This window comes from Coregonus clupeaformis, chromosome 8, assembly GCF_020615455.1.
Source record: "Coregonus clupeaformis isolate EN_2021a chromosome 8, ASM2061545v1, whole genome shotgun sequence".
Taxonomy (NCBI): domain Eukaryota; kingdom Metazoa; phylum Chordata; class Actinopteri; order Salmoniformes; family Salmonidae; genus Coregonus; species Coregonus clupeaformis.
Genome location: NC_059199.1, coordinates 23,995,128 through 24,011,231, shown reverse-complemented (window position 1 = coordinate 24,011,231; position 16,104 = coordinate 23,995,128). Strand labels below are relative to the sequence as shown.

The following is a 16,104-nucleotide window of genomic DNA, read 5'->3' as shown; positions in this document are numbered from 1 at the left end:
TGTAAACCATACAGTGAAATGCTTACTTACAAGCTCTTCCTCAACAATGCAGAGTTCAATATCAGAGGTATGAAAAAGACATAGGATCATAATATATATTAATAATAATATATGCCATTAACAGATGATTTTATCCAAAGTCATACGTGTATACATGTTACGTATGCCAGTCAGCCAGCCAGCTTAATTCAAGGTGCTAGTAAAACACAGTCTGGGTCTGTGTCACATCATCATTCCTTGTTTTCAAAAGACATTTACTAAGGTCATAAGAGCTATTCTGGTACTAGATGCAGATATACAGGGTGCTAAGTTACCCTATAATAACCCTGATACACTATACCACCACCTCTGGTTAAACAGTACTGCCTGTCAAAGCAGTACCTCCTCTGGAATATACAGTCTCAAAGGTCAAATCACCACTCTGTGGTGTTTGGTACTAACCTCATAGAACTGCCTCTTTGTAGGTCAATGACATGTCTCCTGTATAAACAAAGCACTTAAAGTGATACCGCAGTAGGTGAAATGTTTTGTGCATGGAGGTTTGGCCACTACACACAATTTCTGGATGTATTAGATGTTGTGTATAATCTACGTACATAGATTATTCTGAATATAGGCTTTAACTGCCAATCGCATTGGATCTAAGCATCTTCTTAACAACCAAATTAGTATCTATTCCCTTCACCCTTGTCCCTTCCCCTCCTTGCCCTGCAGAGCCAAAATGGCTGCATTGTGACTGACCTGCCGTACTCATTGATAGGTTAATTAGATAATAATAAAATACATGTATATACACCCCCAAATAATAGTGCAAAAACATTTGCACAAAATTCACTCCAGAAAATATTGCAACATTTGCTACTGCTATAGCTGTCTGATACCTTTGTTGGTAAATTCAAAATAAACCTGGAGTGCCAGAATGCGCTCAGGGTGCGTTCTGGGCGTTCGTAAATTAATATCGTTGTCAGATTGTCAGTTAGTAAATTCGGAGCGTTCAGAGCGCACACCTGGACGCTCTGGCCGAGGAGTTATGCAAAGCCAAAAGGTCACAACGGCAGTCAAGCACCCAAGCTAACTGGCTAACGTTGGCTAGCTACTTCCAGACACAAATGAGAGAACACCTCACTCTGACCATTTTCTCTCCCTAGCAGTGCTGGTTAGGCTGTTTCCATGTTGTCCTGAGCGTTGACTGAGCGTTGACTGCACTGAGCGTTGACTGTAACTGTGCTGCTGGCAACAATTTAATTACGCTTTTTTGCAGACGTTTAATGCCACCGGCCATATTCAACGGGTGTTGAGTGTTCATAAATTCATCAGTTATTCTGCGCTCTGTTACACTCAGACGAGAGTGCTCTGAAATCCGAGTATACAGCCAGAGTGAATTTACGAACGCACCCCTAGTATCTAGGCAACAGCAAATCGGGTCTAGTGGGGAGCAGAACGTGACAGCACGTGAAAAAAGAAAAGTGCAGAATACAATGCCGTAGTTTACAATGAGGAGCCAATGCATTTCATGACAGGTCAGAATCATTATAACAATTGCTATGGAGTATCAAATGCAAGTTCCTTGCTTTCATTGTAGAGAAACATTTTCAATAGGACAAAATATCTATTATACAAATAATAAAAAGCAAAGGCACATTGGTATATATATATATATTTTTTTTTATGTCAGACATTTCAAAAACACTGCAAATTCAGTAAATTTCCCATATGAAAGAATTGACTTTGCATATTTTGACATTAGGTAGGTCATTTCCAAGCTGTCAACAACGCTAATAACAATATCTAACCTTCACAGAACACCAAATATCCTGACAATCATTTTCAATGCACTATTTCTCTCAGATATCTCTCCCTGTAGTCTCAGAGAAGCCCATGAAATCATGTTTATGAGGCCTTTGGGGTGAGGAGATGAACTCTCTCTATGAAGACGTCCAAGCCCCATTCCTTATCCTTCACGTCTGGGAGAGCATCCGAAGATTGTATAAACTCAATATCACAACTCCTCCCTGGAATACATACAAAAGAAAATGAATATCATAAAACTACCTTACCACAATTCTCTCATACAATATAATATCTTCTTATACAGTGGGGAAAAAAAGTATTTAGTCAGCCACCAATTGTGCAAGTTCTCCCACTTAAAAAGATGAGAGAGGCCTGTAATTTTCATCATAGGCACACGTCAACTATGACAGACAAAATGAGGAAAAAATTTCCAGAAAATCACATTGTAGGATTTTTAATGAATTTATTTGCAAATTATGGTGGAAAATAAGTATTTGGTCAATAACAAAAGTTTCTCAATACTTTGTTATATACCCTTTGTTGGCAATGACACAGGTCAAACGTTTTCTGTAAGTCTTCACAAGGTTTTCACACACTGTTGCTGGTATTTTGGCCCATTCCTCCATGCAGATCTCCTCTAGAGCAGTGATGTTTTGGGGCTGTCGCTGGGCAACACAGACTTTCAACTCCCTCCAAAGATTTTCTATGGGGTTGAGATCTGGAGACTGGCTAGGCCACTCCAGGACCTTGAAATGCTTCTTACGAAGCCACTCCTTCGTTGCCCGGGCGGTGTGTTTGGGATCATTGTCATGCTGAAAGACCCAGCCACGTTTCATCTTCAATGCCCTTGCTGATGGAAGGAGGTTTTCACTCAAAATCTCACGATACATGGCCCCATTCATTATTTCCTTTACACGGATCAGTCGTCCTGGTCCCTTTGCAGAAAAAACAGCCCCAAAGCATGATGTTTCCACCCCCATGCTTCACAGTAGGTATGGTGTTCTTTGGATGCAACTCAGTATTCTTTGTCCTCCAAACACGACGAGTTGAGTTTTTACCAAAAAGTTCTATTTTGGTTTCATCTGACCATATGACATTCTCCCAATCCTCTTCTGGATCATCCAAATGCACTCTAGCAAACTTCAGACGGGCCTGGACATGTACTGGCTTAAGCAGGGGGACACGTCTTGCACTGCAGGATTTGAGTCCCTGACGGCGTAGTGTGTTACTGATGGTAGGCTTTGTTACTTTGGTCCCAGCTCTCTGCAGGTCATTCACTAGGTCCCCCCGTGTGGTTCTGGGATTTTTGCTCACCGTTCTTGTGATCATTTTGACCCCACAGGGTGAGATCTTGCGTGGAGCCCCAGATCGAGGGAGATTATCAGTGGTCTTGTATGTCTTCCATTTCCTAATAATTGCTCCCACAGTTGATTTCTTCAAACCAAGCTGCTTACCTATTGCAGATTCAGTCTTCCCAGCCTGGTGCAGGTCTACAATTTTGTTTCTGGTGTCCTTTGACAGCTCTTTGGTCTTGGCCATAGTGGAGTTTGGAGTGTGACTGTTTGAGGTTGTGGACAGGTGTCTTTTATACTGATAACAAGTTCAAACAGGTGCCATTACTACAGATAACGAGTGGAGGACAGAGGAGCCTCTTAAAGAAAAAGTTACAGGTCTGTGAGAGCCAGAAATCTTGCTTGTTTGTAGGTGACCAAATACTTATTTTCCACCATAATTTGCAAATAAATTCATTTAAAATCCTACAATGTGATTTTCTGGATTTTTTTTCCTCATTTTGTCTGTCATAGTTGACGTGTACCTATGATGAAAATGACAGGCCTCTCTCATCTTTTTAAGTGGGAGAACTTGCACAATTGGTGGCTGACTAAATACTTTTTTCCCCCACTGTATTTCATTCAATTGGTTTTTGTGTTAAATATCAAATTCAGTTCAATGACAGGTATAAAAAAGGCAGTACTAGTAATAAAGGTATTATCAATGACAAACGTAATTGTATTAATAAAACTCACCGAAAAGTCTGTTTACCTCCACATCAGGCACATTAAATGGAGGACCTATAGAGAGGTGTTAAAGAATGACAATGGAAGGTTAATAACCTACATGCATACTCTACTGTATGTTTGAAACAATATGTTACTCACATGCATCTAGAACAAATGGGTTGTTATTTCAGGGAATATCTTACCTTTGAACAATTCAGGATTGTATAAAAAAGTGTCCAAGAGGTATTGGCAGTCCTTGTCCATTAACGACATGATCAGTGCTGCATACCTGTTACATACAGTAAACAACAGACAGAATTTGTGTCAAAACAATCTGTGCTTTCTTGTTGAATCTCAGAGAGAAGTCCATTTCATGTGGTCTTACTTTTCTCTGTCCCGTGGGTTGATGGCCACCAAGGAGCCTCTGTCCCAAATCCCTCCAAACTGACCCTCAATGGCACTTAAAAAACAAACATTCATAGTTTTAGAAAACTTTAATGTAACCCTTTAACATAAGAAATGTGGGGAAATGGGTTACTGTTCAAATTATCTTTACCTGGAGAATTTGTATAGGTCACACTGGTACAAGGATATCTTTCCATCTGAACTCTGTGCAAGAAAGCCACATTTTCAGTGAAAGCATAATCAATATGATCCACAAAAGGATTACATGGAAGGATGGACACGCAAGAGATTGCCCATCAGGATGCTAACTGAAGTGCATGGTCTTCTTCATACCTTGTAAACCTTGGCACCAGGTATTGCTGGGACCACTTCTTCACTGTAGATCAACTTCTGATCTTCAAAGAACTGCCTGATACCCATCTCAGCTATATCCACACCAACAACTGAGTGTCCCATATCTGCAAGCCTGCGTATCAACAGGTAGGAAAATATCATTCAGGTATGTACAAGTTCTTGCCAAATTAAAATACAAAACAAAAAATGTCTATGGTTATAGAAATGTAATATCATGTTGTTTTTTAAATTTCCACAACCTACCATTTCATATCAACAGCTTTCCCACATAGAGGGAAGAAAAAACGGATTCTCTTCCGTCCACAGAGAACCTTGTCAATATAGCTCTCCAACATCCTATTACATAAGAAAAGGAGCAATGTTGTACCACTGAAAAAGGCAGTGAACGGCATCTCGGTCATTTCACACAATAGGCCTATTCAGATGACAGACATCTTTTAAAGTCACAGTCTGTCATTCTTTGAGAACTACAGAAGAGATTCAGTAGACAATAAGGTATTTACTTGTGCACGCAGTACTGGTGAAAGCCAATCTCTCCCTCTTTCCAACCTTGCTCCCATTCTCCCAGAGTCCTCACTCTATCAGCCTGAGCTTCCATTCCGTAATACCTTCCACACGCTCAGACAGCAAGAGAATAACAACAGAGGAAATGGGTGGAATGCCAGACCCAATCACACTGCCGAACTGAAACTTTACTGCTGATAGGTTGCACTATCCAGCCAAACACATACAGGCAGCTATAAGCAAAGAACAAGTAATCCAGAGGCCATTAACCCATAAAATATAATTTCTTCATTCATAGTGACAAATCAAATATTGCATGTGTGAAGCTGGATGATAGTACCATTGACATAAGTCAGAAGTAGCTGTATGCATGACGAATTCAAGAATAGAGAAGTATATGTAGCCAACATATATAATGTGCCTCTACGCCTGTAGTCAAACATGATTTTGCCAGAGGGAAATCGGCTGAACCAGCTGTCTCAGCAGTTATTTAAATTGTATTTCAAATTATTCATTTACTACTGATCCCATATAGGGGCAATACAAAATGGCTACTCACTCTTTATTACAGCATATTGTATCTACTACTAATCCATTCAGGTAAACAGATTTATAAACCGTTTATACAATTATTTTTCCCTAAACAAAAACTAAATCCTGGATCAGTTATGTTACAAGTCTGGAAATGTCTGACTTTTACAATACTGTGTTTACTAATGAGTAAAGAACATGGTTTTATTTATATTTTTAAAGTATTTATTGAAATTTCAGTCATTAAAAAATGTAATGTATTTCTTAATTCCAGCATGAGTAAAAATGAATCACCCAATTCAAGTTACATCGTGTCACTAAAAAGCTGAACACAAGCCATCAATTTGTAAGTCGCTCTGGATAAGAGCGTCTGCTAAATGACTTAAATGTAAATGTAAAAATTGAGAGTATTTTCAATATGTCAATATTTGAAACCTAAATAAGAGTTGGTTGATGAAATGTTCCTCAGTTGGTCTTTAGAGTGATGAGATGCACTTTCTCTGTGAAGAAGTCCATGCCCCAAGCCTTCTCTCTGTCTGTGAGGGCATCCACGGACTGCAGCAACTCTATATCACAGCTCTTCCCTGGAATTAAAAACACAATCACACATCGAAACTAATCTCTAAATCCTCCCCAAACATGTACGTATCACATTTATTTCTATGTAGTTTAATCTGAAAAATCCAATACTGACAGAACTACAATCACAGAGACAATCTCCGGCAGAAAATAACTCACCAAATAGACTTTGCACTTGCTCATCGGGCACAAAAAATGGAGGACCTAAAGAAAAAGGGGGATTCATTTGAACTCTGATGTACTTAAAGTGACATGAAAGTACTCTGCTATCTAATAGAAATAGCATATCATCATTAGCTACAATGCTAGCTCGGGAAAAGTTGTTACCTTTGTATACTTCTGGGTTGTAGAGCAAAGTGTCCAAGAGGTATCGGCAGTCCTTGTCCATTAATGATCTGATCAGAGCAGCATACCTGTTACATACAGAAGAGACAGAGTTTGCCATTAGCCAAAGACTCTTCCATCATGTCATGCTCTGTTCTCATGTTGACCTTCAGAGGAAAGTGAAGTTCATGTGGTCTTACTTTTGTCTGTCCCGTGGGTTGATGGCCACCAAGGAGCCTCTGTCCCAAATCCCTCCAAACTGACCCTCGATGGCACTGTTATACAAAGTGAGAGGATGTCATACTGTAAATGGCCTCCTCCTTCTGACCCAGTCAGAGGAGAAAATGTATTGATAGTTTAGACTCTTACCTGGAGAAATTGAATAGATCACAATGGTACAAGGAGATATTTCTCTCTGAGCTCTGTGGAAGAAAAGCATATGAATCACACAAGTTAACCGCACTGCAACGTTAACTCTTTTAGCTCTTTCTCTATTGAATCATAACTGCACATATTGGTAGCACAGTCTTAAAATAATTATATAAACTCATTCCACAAACACCAATCATTAGCCAACCTGGATTAGTAGCTGGTATAAATAAAATCCAAGACTTTGGACCTCTAGGGTAATAATTCTTTGTTCCCCTTGATGCCGCCACTGCAATTTTGTTTTGTTTTTATGCATAGATCTATGCCCCAGGAAGACCCCATCCAGACCTCATCTCTCTCCCCCCCCACCACACTGCCACCGCTGCTGAAAGAAATTCTCCAACACCTTGTAACATCTTGTCTTCCGCATATTTCTCCATGTAGCATCATAGCAGCCAACCTAGCAGCTCTCTGATACACAGTACCTTGTAAACCTTAGCTCCAGGTAATGCAGAAACTGTCTCTTCACTGTAAGTCATGTTATTCTCCTCAAAGAACTGCTTGATGGCCTTCTCTGCAATCTCCACCCCTACAACAGAATGGCCCATATCAGCCAGCCTGGAATCGAACACATGGTAAAAGACAGTAAGGTCAAAGGTAATTTATGGATGTTAATTAGGGATGCACGATACATCGGTAAGCATATCGGAATCGGCTGATATTAACTAAAAATGCCAACATCGGCTCTATGTATAGTTTAACGCCGATGTGCAAAACCGATGTCAAAGCTGACGTGCATACCTGTATAACGTAGGTAGATGACGCCACGAAAAATACAGCGCTACACAGCATTCCTAACCTAGCCCACAATGTCTGCTGTGGATCTATTCTGAAGTTTCAAAGGAAGATAACAAAAAGTCCATATGCAACGTTTGTGCTGCTATTATTTCCCAAGGAGGGGAGAAAGTGAAATATTTCAATACCACAAACCTAATTACTCATTTGAAAGTGCATCACCCACAAAATGTTCAGCGACTACTTAGCACAATAGCAGAAAAAAAACTAAGTGCACATTTCCAACAACTAAACAAGTTCAAGTCGAGCAGTCATTTGAAAGAGTAAGAAAATTTCAGCCAGACAACTCAAAGGTGAAATCCATTAACGCCAAGGTAATGGAATTCATTGCCCTTGACAATCAACCGTTCTCTGTTGTGGATGATGTTGGCTTTCGCCGACTGGTCGAGCACCTCGACCACCGGTACACACTACCAAGTAGACGCTGCAACTGGCTGTGAACAAAGGTGTTTTGGCCCAACACAGCATATCTGACACAGTGGCAACAGGTAGGAAGATAGCGGGTCATTTTAAACACTCACAGCTAGCATACAGCCGCCTGCAAGCAATCCAGGAGCAGCTTGGAGTGAAAATGAAAAGGCTTAAGCAAGACGTTTCCACCAGATGGAACAGTACTTTTTACATGGAGAGGCTGCTGGAACAAAAACGAGTGCTTGGCGTGTATGCAGCCGACTATGAGTTACCTGCAACAATCAGTACAAACCAGTGGACTCTCATTGAAAACATGAACACACTCATTTACATTTTAGTCATTTAGCAGACGCTCTTATCCAGAGCGACTTACAGTTAGTGAGTGCATACATTTTCATACTGGCCCCCCGTGGGAAACGAACCCACCACCCTGGCGTTGCAAGCGCCATGCTCTACCAACTGAGCTACAGGGGACTTACTCCTAGCTCCATTCGAACAACTGACTCGAGAAATGAGCTCATCAACTGCATCTGCAGCAGAGGTGATACCCTCTGTCATGGCATTGAAACGCCTGCTCAACAAAACTGCCGACACAGACCGTGGGGTTAAAACTTGCAAAAGTACTCTACTAGAGGCTGTGAACAAGCGATTCGGTGGCATTCTCTCAGAGCCTTTTTACTGTGTCGCCACCATGCTCGATGCTAGGTACAAGGACCGCTACTTTGATGCAGACAAGAAACAGGGTTTACGTTAAATGTTACAGACACAGCGGGACAAGATGGAAACGGACACAGTGACAGTGCGTACCGAGGAAGAGGACCCACGACAGAAGAGGCCACAGACAGACAGAGCTGAAACTTCACTGCTTGACATGTATGATGAAATCCTGGTTGAGAATGGAACGACTGAACAACGAAACAGCACAGCAAGTAAGTGAAATAAATAGGTTTAATTATGTTTTACTGGTAATGGGGACATACTGGTAATAGTGTGTTTGTTTGTGTGTGTGTGTTTCTCTGTGAGAGAGACGTGATGTATTTTCATTTTCTGTTACTTCTTCTGCCAACTTTTGCCAATGTTGATTTATGCCTAATGATCCTTTGGAATGCAAGAATAATGCAATATGTTGTATTAAATTAACTAACCTCTCCCAAATGTTAAAATTGTAAATGGGCAGTCATATTGTAACCCAGCCATCTAGAGTCACTGGAAAAAATGGACTAAGCCCAATGGCTTTTCTGTTGTTTATTCATGATATTCATTTAATTTAAAACAAAGCAATTTTGTTCTTTTTTTTCTTCCTTTTTTACATTTCCTAAATGAAAGATGAGATGCTGTGTTGTAAATTTGCTCGCATTTTACTAGTCAAGTCAGTTGAGCACATTTGAAAAGTTTAAGTTGTGCCATTTATAGCAGTTTATGACATTGTTTAATAACTTGTAAAAGGAACATATGACACTGTTTCAACTATTTAACTTTACTAGAATGCTTAAAAGGCAGCTACAATTTTAAATATCGGTTATCAGTATCGGGTCTTTTGGCAAGGAACATATCGGATATCGGTATCGGCCAAAAATGTAATATCGGTGCATCCCTAATGTTAATTAATTAACTGTGACTTTCACTAGTTAATGTACATGAATTGAGCACACAAGTTTGTTTGTAATGCACATCACTTACCATTTCATGTCCAGAGCTTTCCCACATAGAGGGAAGAAGAACTTAACTCCATTCCGTCCATCGAGAACTTTCTCAATATTAGTCTCCAGCATTCTATAAATATAATCAAATTCGTCATATGAAGTTTACCTTATGGGCCTAGGAATAACATGCTGGCAGAGACATGTTAAACAAACATCTATTTAATATAACCATAAATTCACTCTTTAATCCATGTCATTTTAAGGTAAGTAAAAGAGATCCTTACTTGTTTACGTGGGGTCGGTGCCAGCCTGTTCGCTCTTCCCGCCATCGTTCCTCCCACTCTCCCAGGGCCATCACTCTATCCGCCTGGGCTGACAACATTTTGTTTGTCTGACACCAACTACAGTTGGTCAGCAAGGGGAACAAAGAGAGAGAATAGGTGATATTATGACCTCTTTCACACAACTGAAATGATCCAGAGCGGGAGTTCACGGGTGGTATTCTATGCACGCACACAGACACGTACATCAAAGCAGTCAATATGGACTGTGCCAGGCTAATTGTATGGAATTTCGCCATGTCATTGTGACTCATGATCATTACACGTGAGAGGCATGTGGTGTGCATTTTGAGTCAAAAACTACAGATAAGGTATGAAGACTTTGGGCTTTTCATATAAAAGGGCTCTTTGTATGCCTACCAATGATTAGGGTAATTTGTCAATTGTTTGGGTCAGTCTGTTGAGATATTGTCCCTAAAGTGAATGGCACTAGTAAAGGGACATGGAGTAGTACAGACTCCAGACTGACCTAGTATTGGTCAATCATATGCAGATCAGCAAAAAAATATATTGTGATGTGTCAAAGACCAGTGTAGGCCTCTTCATGAGCAGAATTGCCTCATTTGACACAGTGGCCTAAACATGATCCAAAGAACAGCTATCATTCAGGATAAAACCATAATTTCACAGGCAACTTTATCATAAATACAACAGCATGTGTTTTGTAAGATAACCTCCCCCTATGTGAGTCAGTTTAGCTTGTAACACCTATCACCAGATAATGATTTGCATAATCTTGCTGTAGATATTTAGAAATGAATGAGTGGATTGTGTTATGCAAATTACGATTGTGTTATGCAAGTTCTTTAACAATAGGCGCAACTAGTATGCCTGTAAATAGAGCAACAAATGATATCGACTGCATTAGCTACTTTAGTAGTGTGTATTGAAAACAGGTTGCCGTGCGTAGTCTCTCAAAGTCAATTCCTAATTTGACACAATGTATCAACTTACCTCTGCTTCCCGCCAAGCATAAACATTAAACTGACGAACAAAACTGAATTCGACTTGTAAAACATGTTCACAGTCGTAGCATACCTTCTCAAAAAGGTTGATATCTTTTTATGTGTTCTTCACCAAGACACAGCCAATGAGTTACACTTCTGGTGTGGGAGGAGCCTTTGTGAACACAGCTCTCCACGTGAGCGGTAGCGGATGTTCATTTCAAAGGAGATTTTTTTTCGCTCGACTTTCGTCCTCAGCATCGTAAAGGCTCCATAGAGCAGAATACAAAATGTGGTCTACTACAATTTATTTCTAGTACAATTTATTTGACAGTACCGTATCTCTTACTAGCTTAAATTTTAAATACTTGCTCGAATCCTTGAAAAATGAATCATTCTGGAGTAGGCCTAATAATTATCGGCAGCACTTCATTTTAAGGGATCCTTATATAAAGTGTAATTACATACATATTATGTAATTACACCGTAACAAGTATTGTAATTAATTTTAATAATTCAGTTACACTGTAATAACAACATGTAACTGGTGGTAATTGCAGTCTGTAATTACAGGGGTGTAACAACGGAATGCTTGTTACCATGCTTGTTACAAATTTAAAGGTTTCTGATAGCATCTCAATTAACCATATTTCAGCCTGCCATGGTGATAAGTGCTAGCCAATTGAAAACCGATCACCTCATTGACACAACTCTGCAATAAATGGCTCTGGAGTCTGATTCACAGGCCCAATGGCAAAAACGGGTTCACAAATGGTTCATATGAAAAACTACTTTAAATTGTTAAATAATTTAAAGGTGCATTTGACAATGGGTCAATTACTTTAAGCATCAATTAAACATTTTTAGACACTTTAATAAAATTGTGAGATGGTAATTTGTGCTTGTCAAATTGTAAGCATATTAAAATTGGTTGAATAATGGTTCATAAATGCACTTAAAATGGTCATAAGACAAACTCTTATTCCATAATTTAACCTAGAGTTTCACTGTTTAGAAATAGTTTCACTTTTGGAAGCATCATGTCAAGATCTGCCTATCTGCATAACATTCTCAAAATAACGACGACCTAGAACGTGCCCACATGTGTTGACACTGACATCATTTAACAAAGCATGGGATCGAGAAGGTCAGTGTGCAAAATCCAGACATGAAAGATTGCAGCGAAATAAACAAAGTGTTGTAGGTCAGAGTTGTGGGTTCGATTCCCAGTATGAAAAAAATAAATAAAATGTATGCACTCACTAACTGTAAGTTGCTCTGGATAAGAGCGTCTGCTAAATGACTAAAATGTAAAAGAATATACTCTGTGGTGTACTAGTGTGCTTATTTTCTCACTTGGATGGTGTTTCCAGAAGCTTTAAGATTGGAGCTAGGTTGTCAGGATGGGTAACGTACTACATTATTAACACACAAATTACAAGTAAGTACCCCTCAAGAGACACTTCATTTTAACGATCTAAATCCTGTGTAACACCTAGTAATTACATTTTACTTATGCAGACATAGCATTTTCCTTGATGGCTAAAAAGCTAAATTTTAGTCTCATCTGCCCAGAGTACATTCTTCCATTTATTTGGGGAGTCTCCCACATGCCTTTTGGCGAACACCAAACGTGTTTGCTTATTTTTTTCATTAAGCAATGGCTTTTTTCTGGCCACTCTTCCGTAAAGCCCAGCTCTGTGGAGTTTATGGCTTAAAGTGGTCCTATGGACAGATACTCCAATCTCCGCTGTGGAGCTTTGCAGCTTCTTCAGGGTTATCTTTGGTCTCTTTGTTGCCTCTCTGATTAATGCCCTCCTTGCCTGGTCCGTGAGTTTTGGTGGGCGGCCCATTTGTTGTGGTGCCATATTCTTTCAATTTTTTTATAATGGTTTTTTAATGGTGCTCCGTGGGATATTCAACGTTTTTTTATAACCCAACCCTGATCTGTACTTCTCCACAACTTTGTCCCTGACCTGTTTGGATAGCTCCTTGGTCTTCATGGTGCCGCTTGCCTGGTGGTGCCCCTTGCTTAGTGGTGTTGCAGACTCTGGGGCCTTTCAGAACAGGTGTATATATACTGAGATCATGTGACAGATCATGTGACACTTAGATTGCACACAGGTGCACTTTATTTAACTAATTATGTGACTTCTGAAGGTAATTGGTTGCACCAGATCTTATTTAGGGGCTTCATAGCAAAGGGGGTGAATACATATGCACGCATTACTTTTCCGTAATTTTATTCATTTCACTTCACTAATTTGGACTATTTTGTGTATGTCCATTACATGAAATCCAAATAAAAATTCATTGAGAAACATTGAACATCTAAAAGTCAAATCATAGAGTTTTGTGCTGAACAACTGAGCAGGTCGAGCATAATACGTCAACCCTCTTACCCAAAGATAGACAGGCAAAAAAAAATTGTGAAGCTTGCATTCGATTGCCACTCTATGTTGCACACAACAAGCTTCCATTCCCCAAGTCACAAGGAGATTTATGGCTGATTTAAGAAGAAAACCCTGTATTGGTCAACCCTGTAACTTTATTTGGCACTTAATATGCACTTACTATAGTATTTTTCTGTATTTAATCTCTTGAGATGAGAAAAATGTGTTTTGTATGAAGTTGAACATGTGATCTTTATGACAGAATGTTAAAATTAGGTGAAATCAATATTTTTTTTTTTTTTTTTTTACACTTTACATTTACATTTACATTTTAGTCATTTAGCAGACGCTCTTATCCAGAGCGACTTACAGTTAGTGAGTGCATACATTTTTTTTTTTATACTTCTCAAAAGCCACCGAATTGGTGAAACAAACCACCTGTTATGAGAAGGAAATGTACCCCTGTTATTGGACCAAATAGTATTGTCCAGGGAACAGGCAAATTACCTTGTGTATTTAACGCAGTCCCCTTCAGGCAGTGGAACAGAGATTCAGGCAGTGGAACAGAGAGGGGCTCAACTGCTAGAGGCGTTATGCATATGCTTGGCATTTTTATTTTTGCTTAATTATCTTGAAGAGTTTATTCAGGTAAAACTTGTTTGTTAGTCAATTTCCTTTTTAGTCTATGTAAATATAGGTTTTTGTCTTCTTGCAATTTATTCACTGTACATATGGACATACTGCACTCCTACACTTGTAAAGAAACCATTCTGCACTTGAAAACATTTTTTGCAAGCCTGCCTTCCTACATCTCCCTTGGATACTAAGGTCATGCTATTTTACAGAATGCAACTGAAAAAATTATGTTTTTTTCCTCTGTAGCTCAATTGGTAGAGCATGGCGCTTGTAACGCTAGGGTAGTGGGTTCGATCCCCAGGACCACCCATACGTAAAAATGTATGCACACATGACTGTAAGTCGCTTTGGATAAAAGCGTCTGCTAAAATGGCATACTATTATTATTATATTATTCTTACACTGACACTTATCTGATGAGGACTGTGTCTCATATGGTTTCAGATCATCAATTATGGATCAAAGGAATCAAATCCAGGCTCATTAATATAAATGAAGCCTTTTGTGCTTTGAAATAGAATTTGTGTGTTGTGCATTGAAATATGATTATGATCATAACATTTACTGATAAAATAATATTATAAAGCTGAGCAATTATTATTAAAACAGTGCAAATTCACTTCAGGTTGCTTAGAGTTTTTAAATCATTTTTTATTTTGATCAGTCTACACATTGGCTCATTGTGTGGCGTAAGATGCAGTCAGTGCATTTGGAACACAACTTAATCCTAAATGTAGCCTACTTTGTTTCCATTTGGAGAGAAAGCATCCTGGAATCACATTGAAACTGTGACAGATGCTGTTTCTAATCTGCAGACAGCCTGCACAGGGTTGCACAATGATCTCAGTCCTGAGAGATAGAAGATAGGGGATAGGCTATAATGTCATCATGAGAGCAGCCCGTTGACATGGGTGTTTTCTCATTTGGGCAAAAGTCCGTCCTCCACCCTCTCTCCTCCGTCCACTCTCCTCCGTGACCCGGAAACCGATAAGTGGTTGAGTGGTGGAGGAGATGTCAATTCAATAATAGGCGAAAGGAAGAGTGTCCTCCCCTCCTCGACAGCCACCTTTCACCAAGGATAGTCATGTGTATCCTACCTGAGTCCTTTGCAGAATAAATGTAATCTTCCACACCCCCTTTGAAGCTTTTTTTTTTGTTGGCGGAGAAAAGCATGCACAAGTTTAAAAAACAATATTCTACTTATCATTGTATCTATAAAATGTCTTGCACAACTAACTTAATTAGTTTTTATCACTTTACACATTATATTTGGGATCCACCCCTGTAAATGAGTGGAAAAGGAGAGTCTCATTTCATACAAGTGCATTTTCGTCCAAGTTCTCCTCGCCGCCTCGATTACCTTTGACCTTTTTCAAAAGGAGGCGAGAGACGACGGAGGATGCAGGAGTTGAGCAATACAAATTGAGAAAAGGCCAGGGAGGCCTCCCGAGTGGCGCAGCGGTCTAAGGCACTGCATCGCAGTGTTGTGGCGTCACTACAGCCTGGGGTTCGATCCCAGGCTGTGTCACAATCGGCCGTGACCGGGAGTCCCATAGGGTGGCACACAATTGTACCAGTGTCGTCTGGGTTAGGGGATGGTTTGGCCGGGGGTGCTTTACTTGGCTCATCATGCTCTAGCGACTCCTTGTGGTGGGTCTTGTGGTGGGCCGGGCGTCTGCAAGCTGACCTCGGTCGTCAGTTGAACGGTGTTTCCTCCAACACATTGGTGCGGCTGGCTTCTGGGTTAAGCGAGCGGGTATTAAGAAGCGCAGCTTGGCGGGTCATGTTTCAGAGGACGTATTACTTGACCTTCACCTCTCCAGAACCTGTTGGGAGCGATGAGACAAGATCGCAATTGAGGAGAAAAAGGGGGTTAAAAAAAAAAGCCCAGGGAGCATGGAGCAGCCTCACAAAGGAGACAGAGACAGTATGAATAGTTACAACTTTTGAACACAGGGAGGCGCTAGGTGCATAGAAAATTACCAGCATTTGGGTATAGGCTAGTCACAAAGAAGACCACCTTG

General features: G+C 40.0%; 2 protein-coding genes across 3 annotated transcripts; both read right to left on the bottom strand.

Annotated features, from left to right (window-relative positions):
• Positions 1–1,641: 1,641 nt before the first annotated feature.
• On the bottom strand, positions 1,642–5,329 carry LOC121571481 (probable thiopurine S-methyltransferase). Its single transcript, XM_041882964.2, has 8 exons — positions 5,054–5,329; positions 4,794–4,886; positions 4,530–4,662; positions 4,348–4,400; positions 4,177–4,251; positions 3,995–4,080; positions 3,819–3,863; positions 1,642–2,012 (listed from the first exon to the last, which is right to left on the bottom strand). The coding sequence occupies exons 1-8, from the start codon at positions 5,146–5,148 to the stop codon at positions 1,891–1,893; spliced, it is 702 nt and encodes a 233-aa protein (XP_041738898.1). The 5' UTR covers positions 5,149–5,329; the 3' UTR covers positions 1,642–1,890.
• A 270-nt stretch (positions 5,330–5,599) lies between these two features.
• LOC121571480 (probable thiopurine S-methyltransferase) lies at positions 5,600–11,232 on the bottom strand. Of its 2 annotated transcripts, none has more exons than XM_041882963.2 (9): positions 11,146–11,232; positions 10,051–10,167; positions 9,804–9,896; positions 7,343–7,475; positions 6,858–6,910; positions 6,689–6,763; positions 6,492–6,577; positions 6,324–6,368; positions 5,600–6,169 (listed from the first exon to the last, which is right to left on the bottom strand). In XM_041882963.2, the coding sequence occupies exons 2-9, from the start codon at positions 10,146–10,148 to the stop codon at positions 6,051–6,053; spliced, it is 702 nt and encodes a 233-aa protein (XP_041738897.1). In that variant the 5' UTR covers positions 10,149–10,167; positions 11,146–11,232; the 3' UTR covers positions 5,600–6,050. The 2 variants fall into 2 exon arrangements, with proteins under 2 accessions (XP_041738897.1, XP_041738895.1); XM_041882961.2 differs by having other exon boundaries at positions 11,062–11,212.
• Between the last annotated feature and the right edge of the window lie 4,872 nt (positions 11,233–16,104).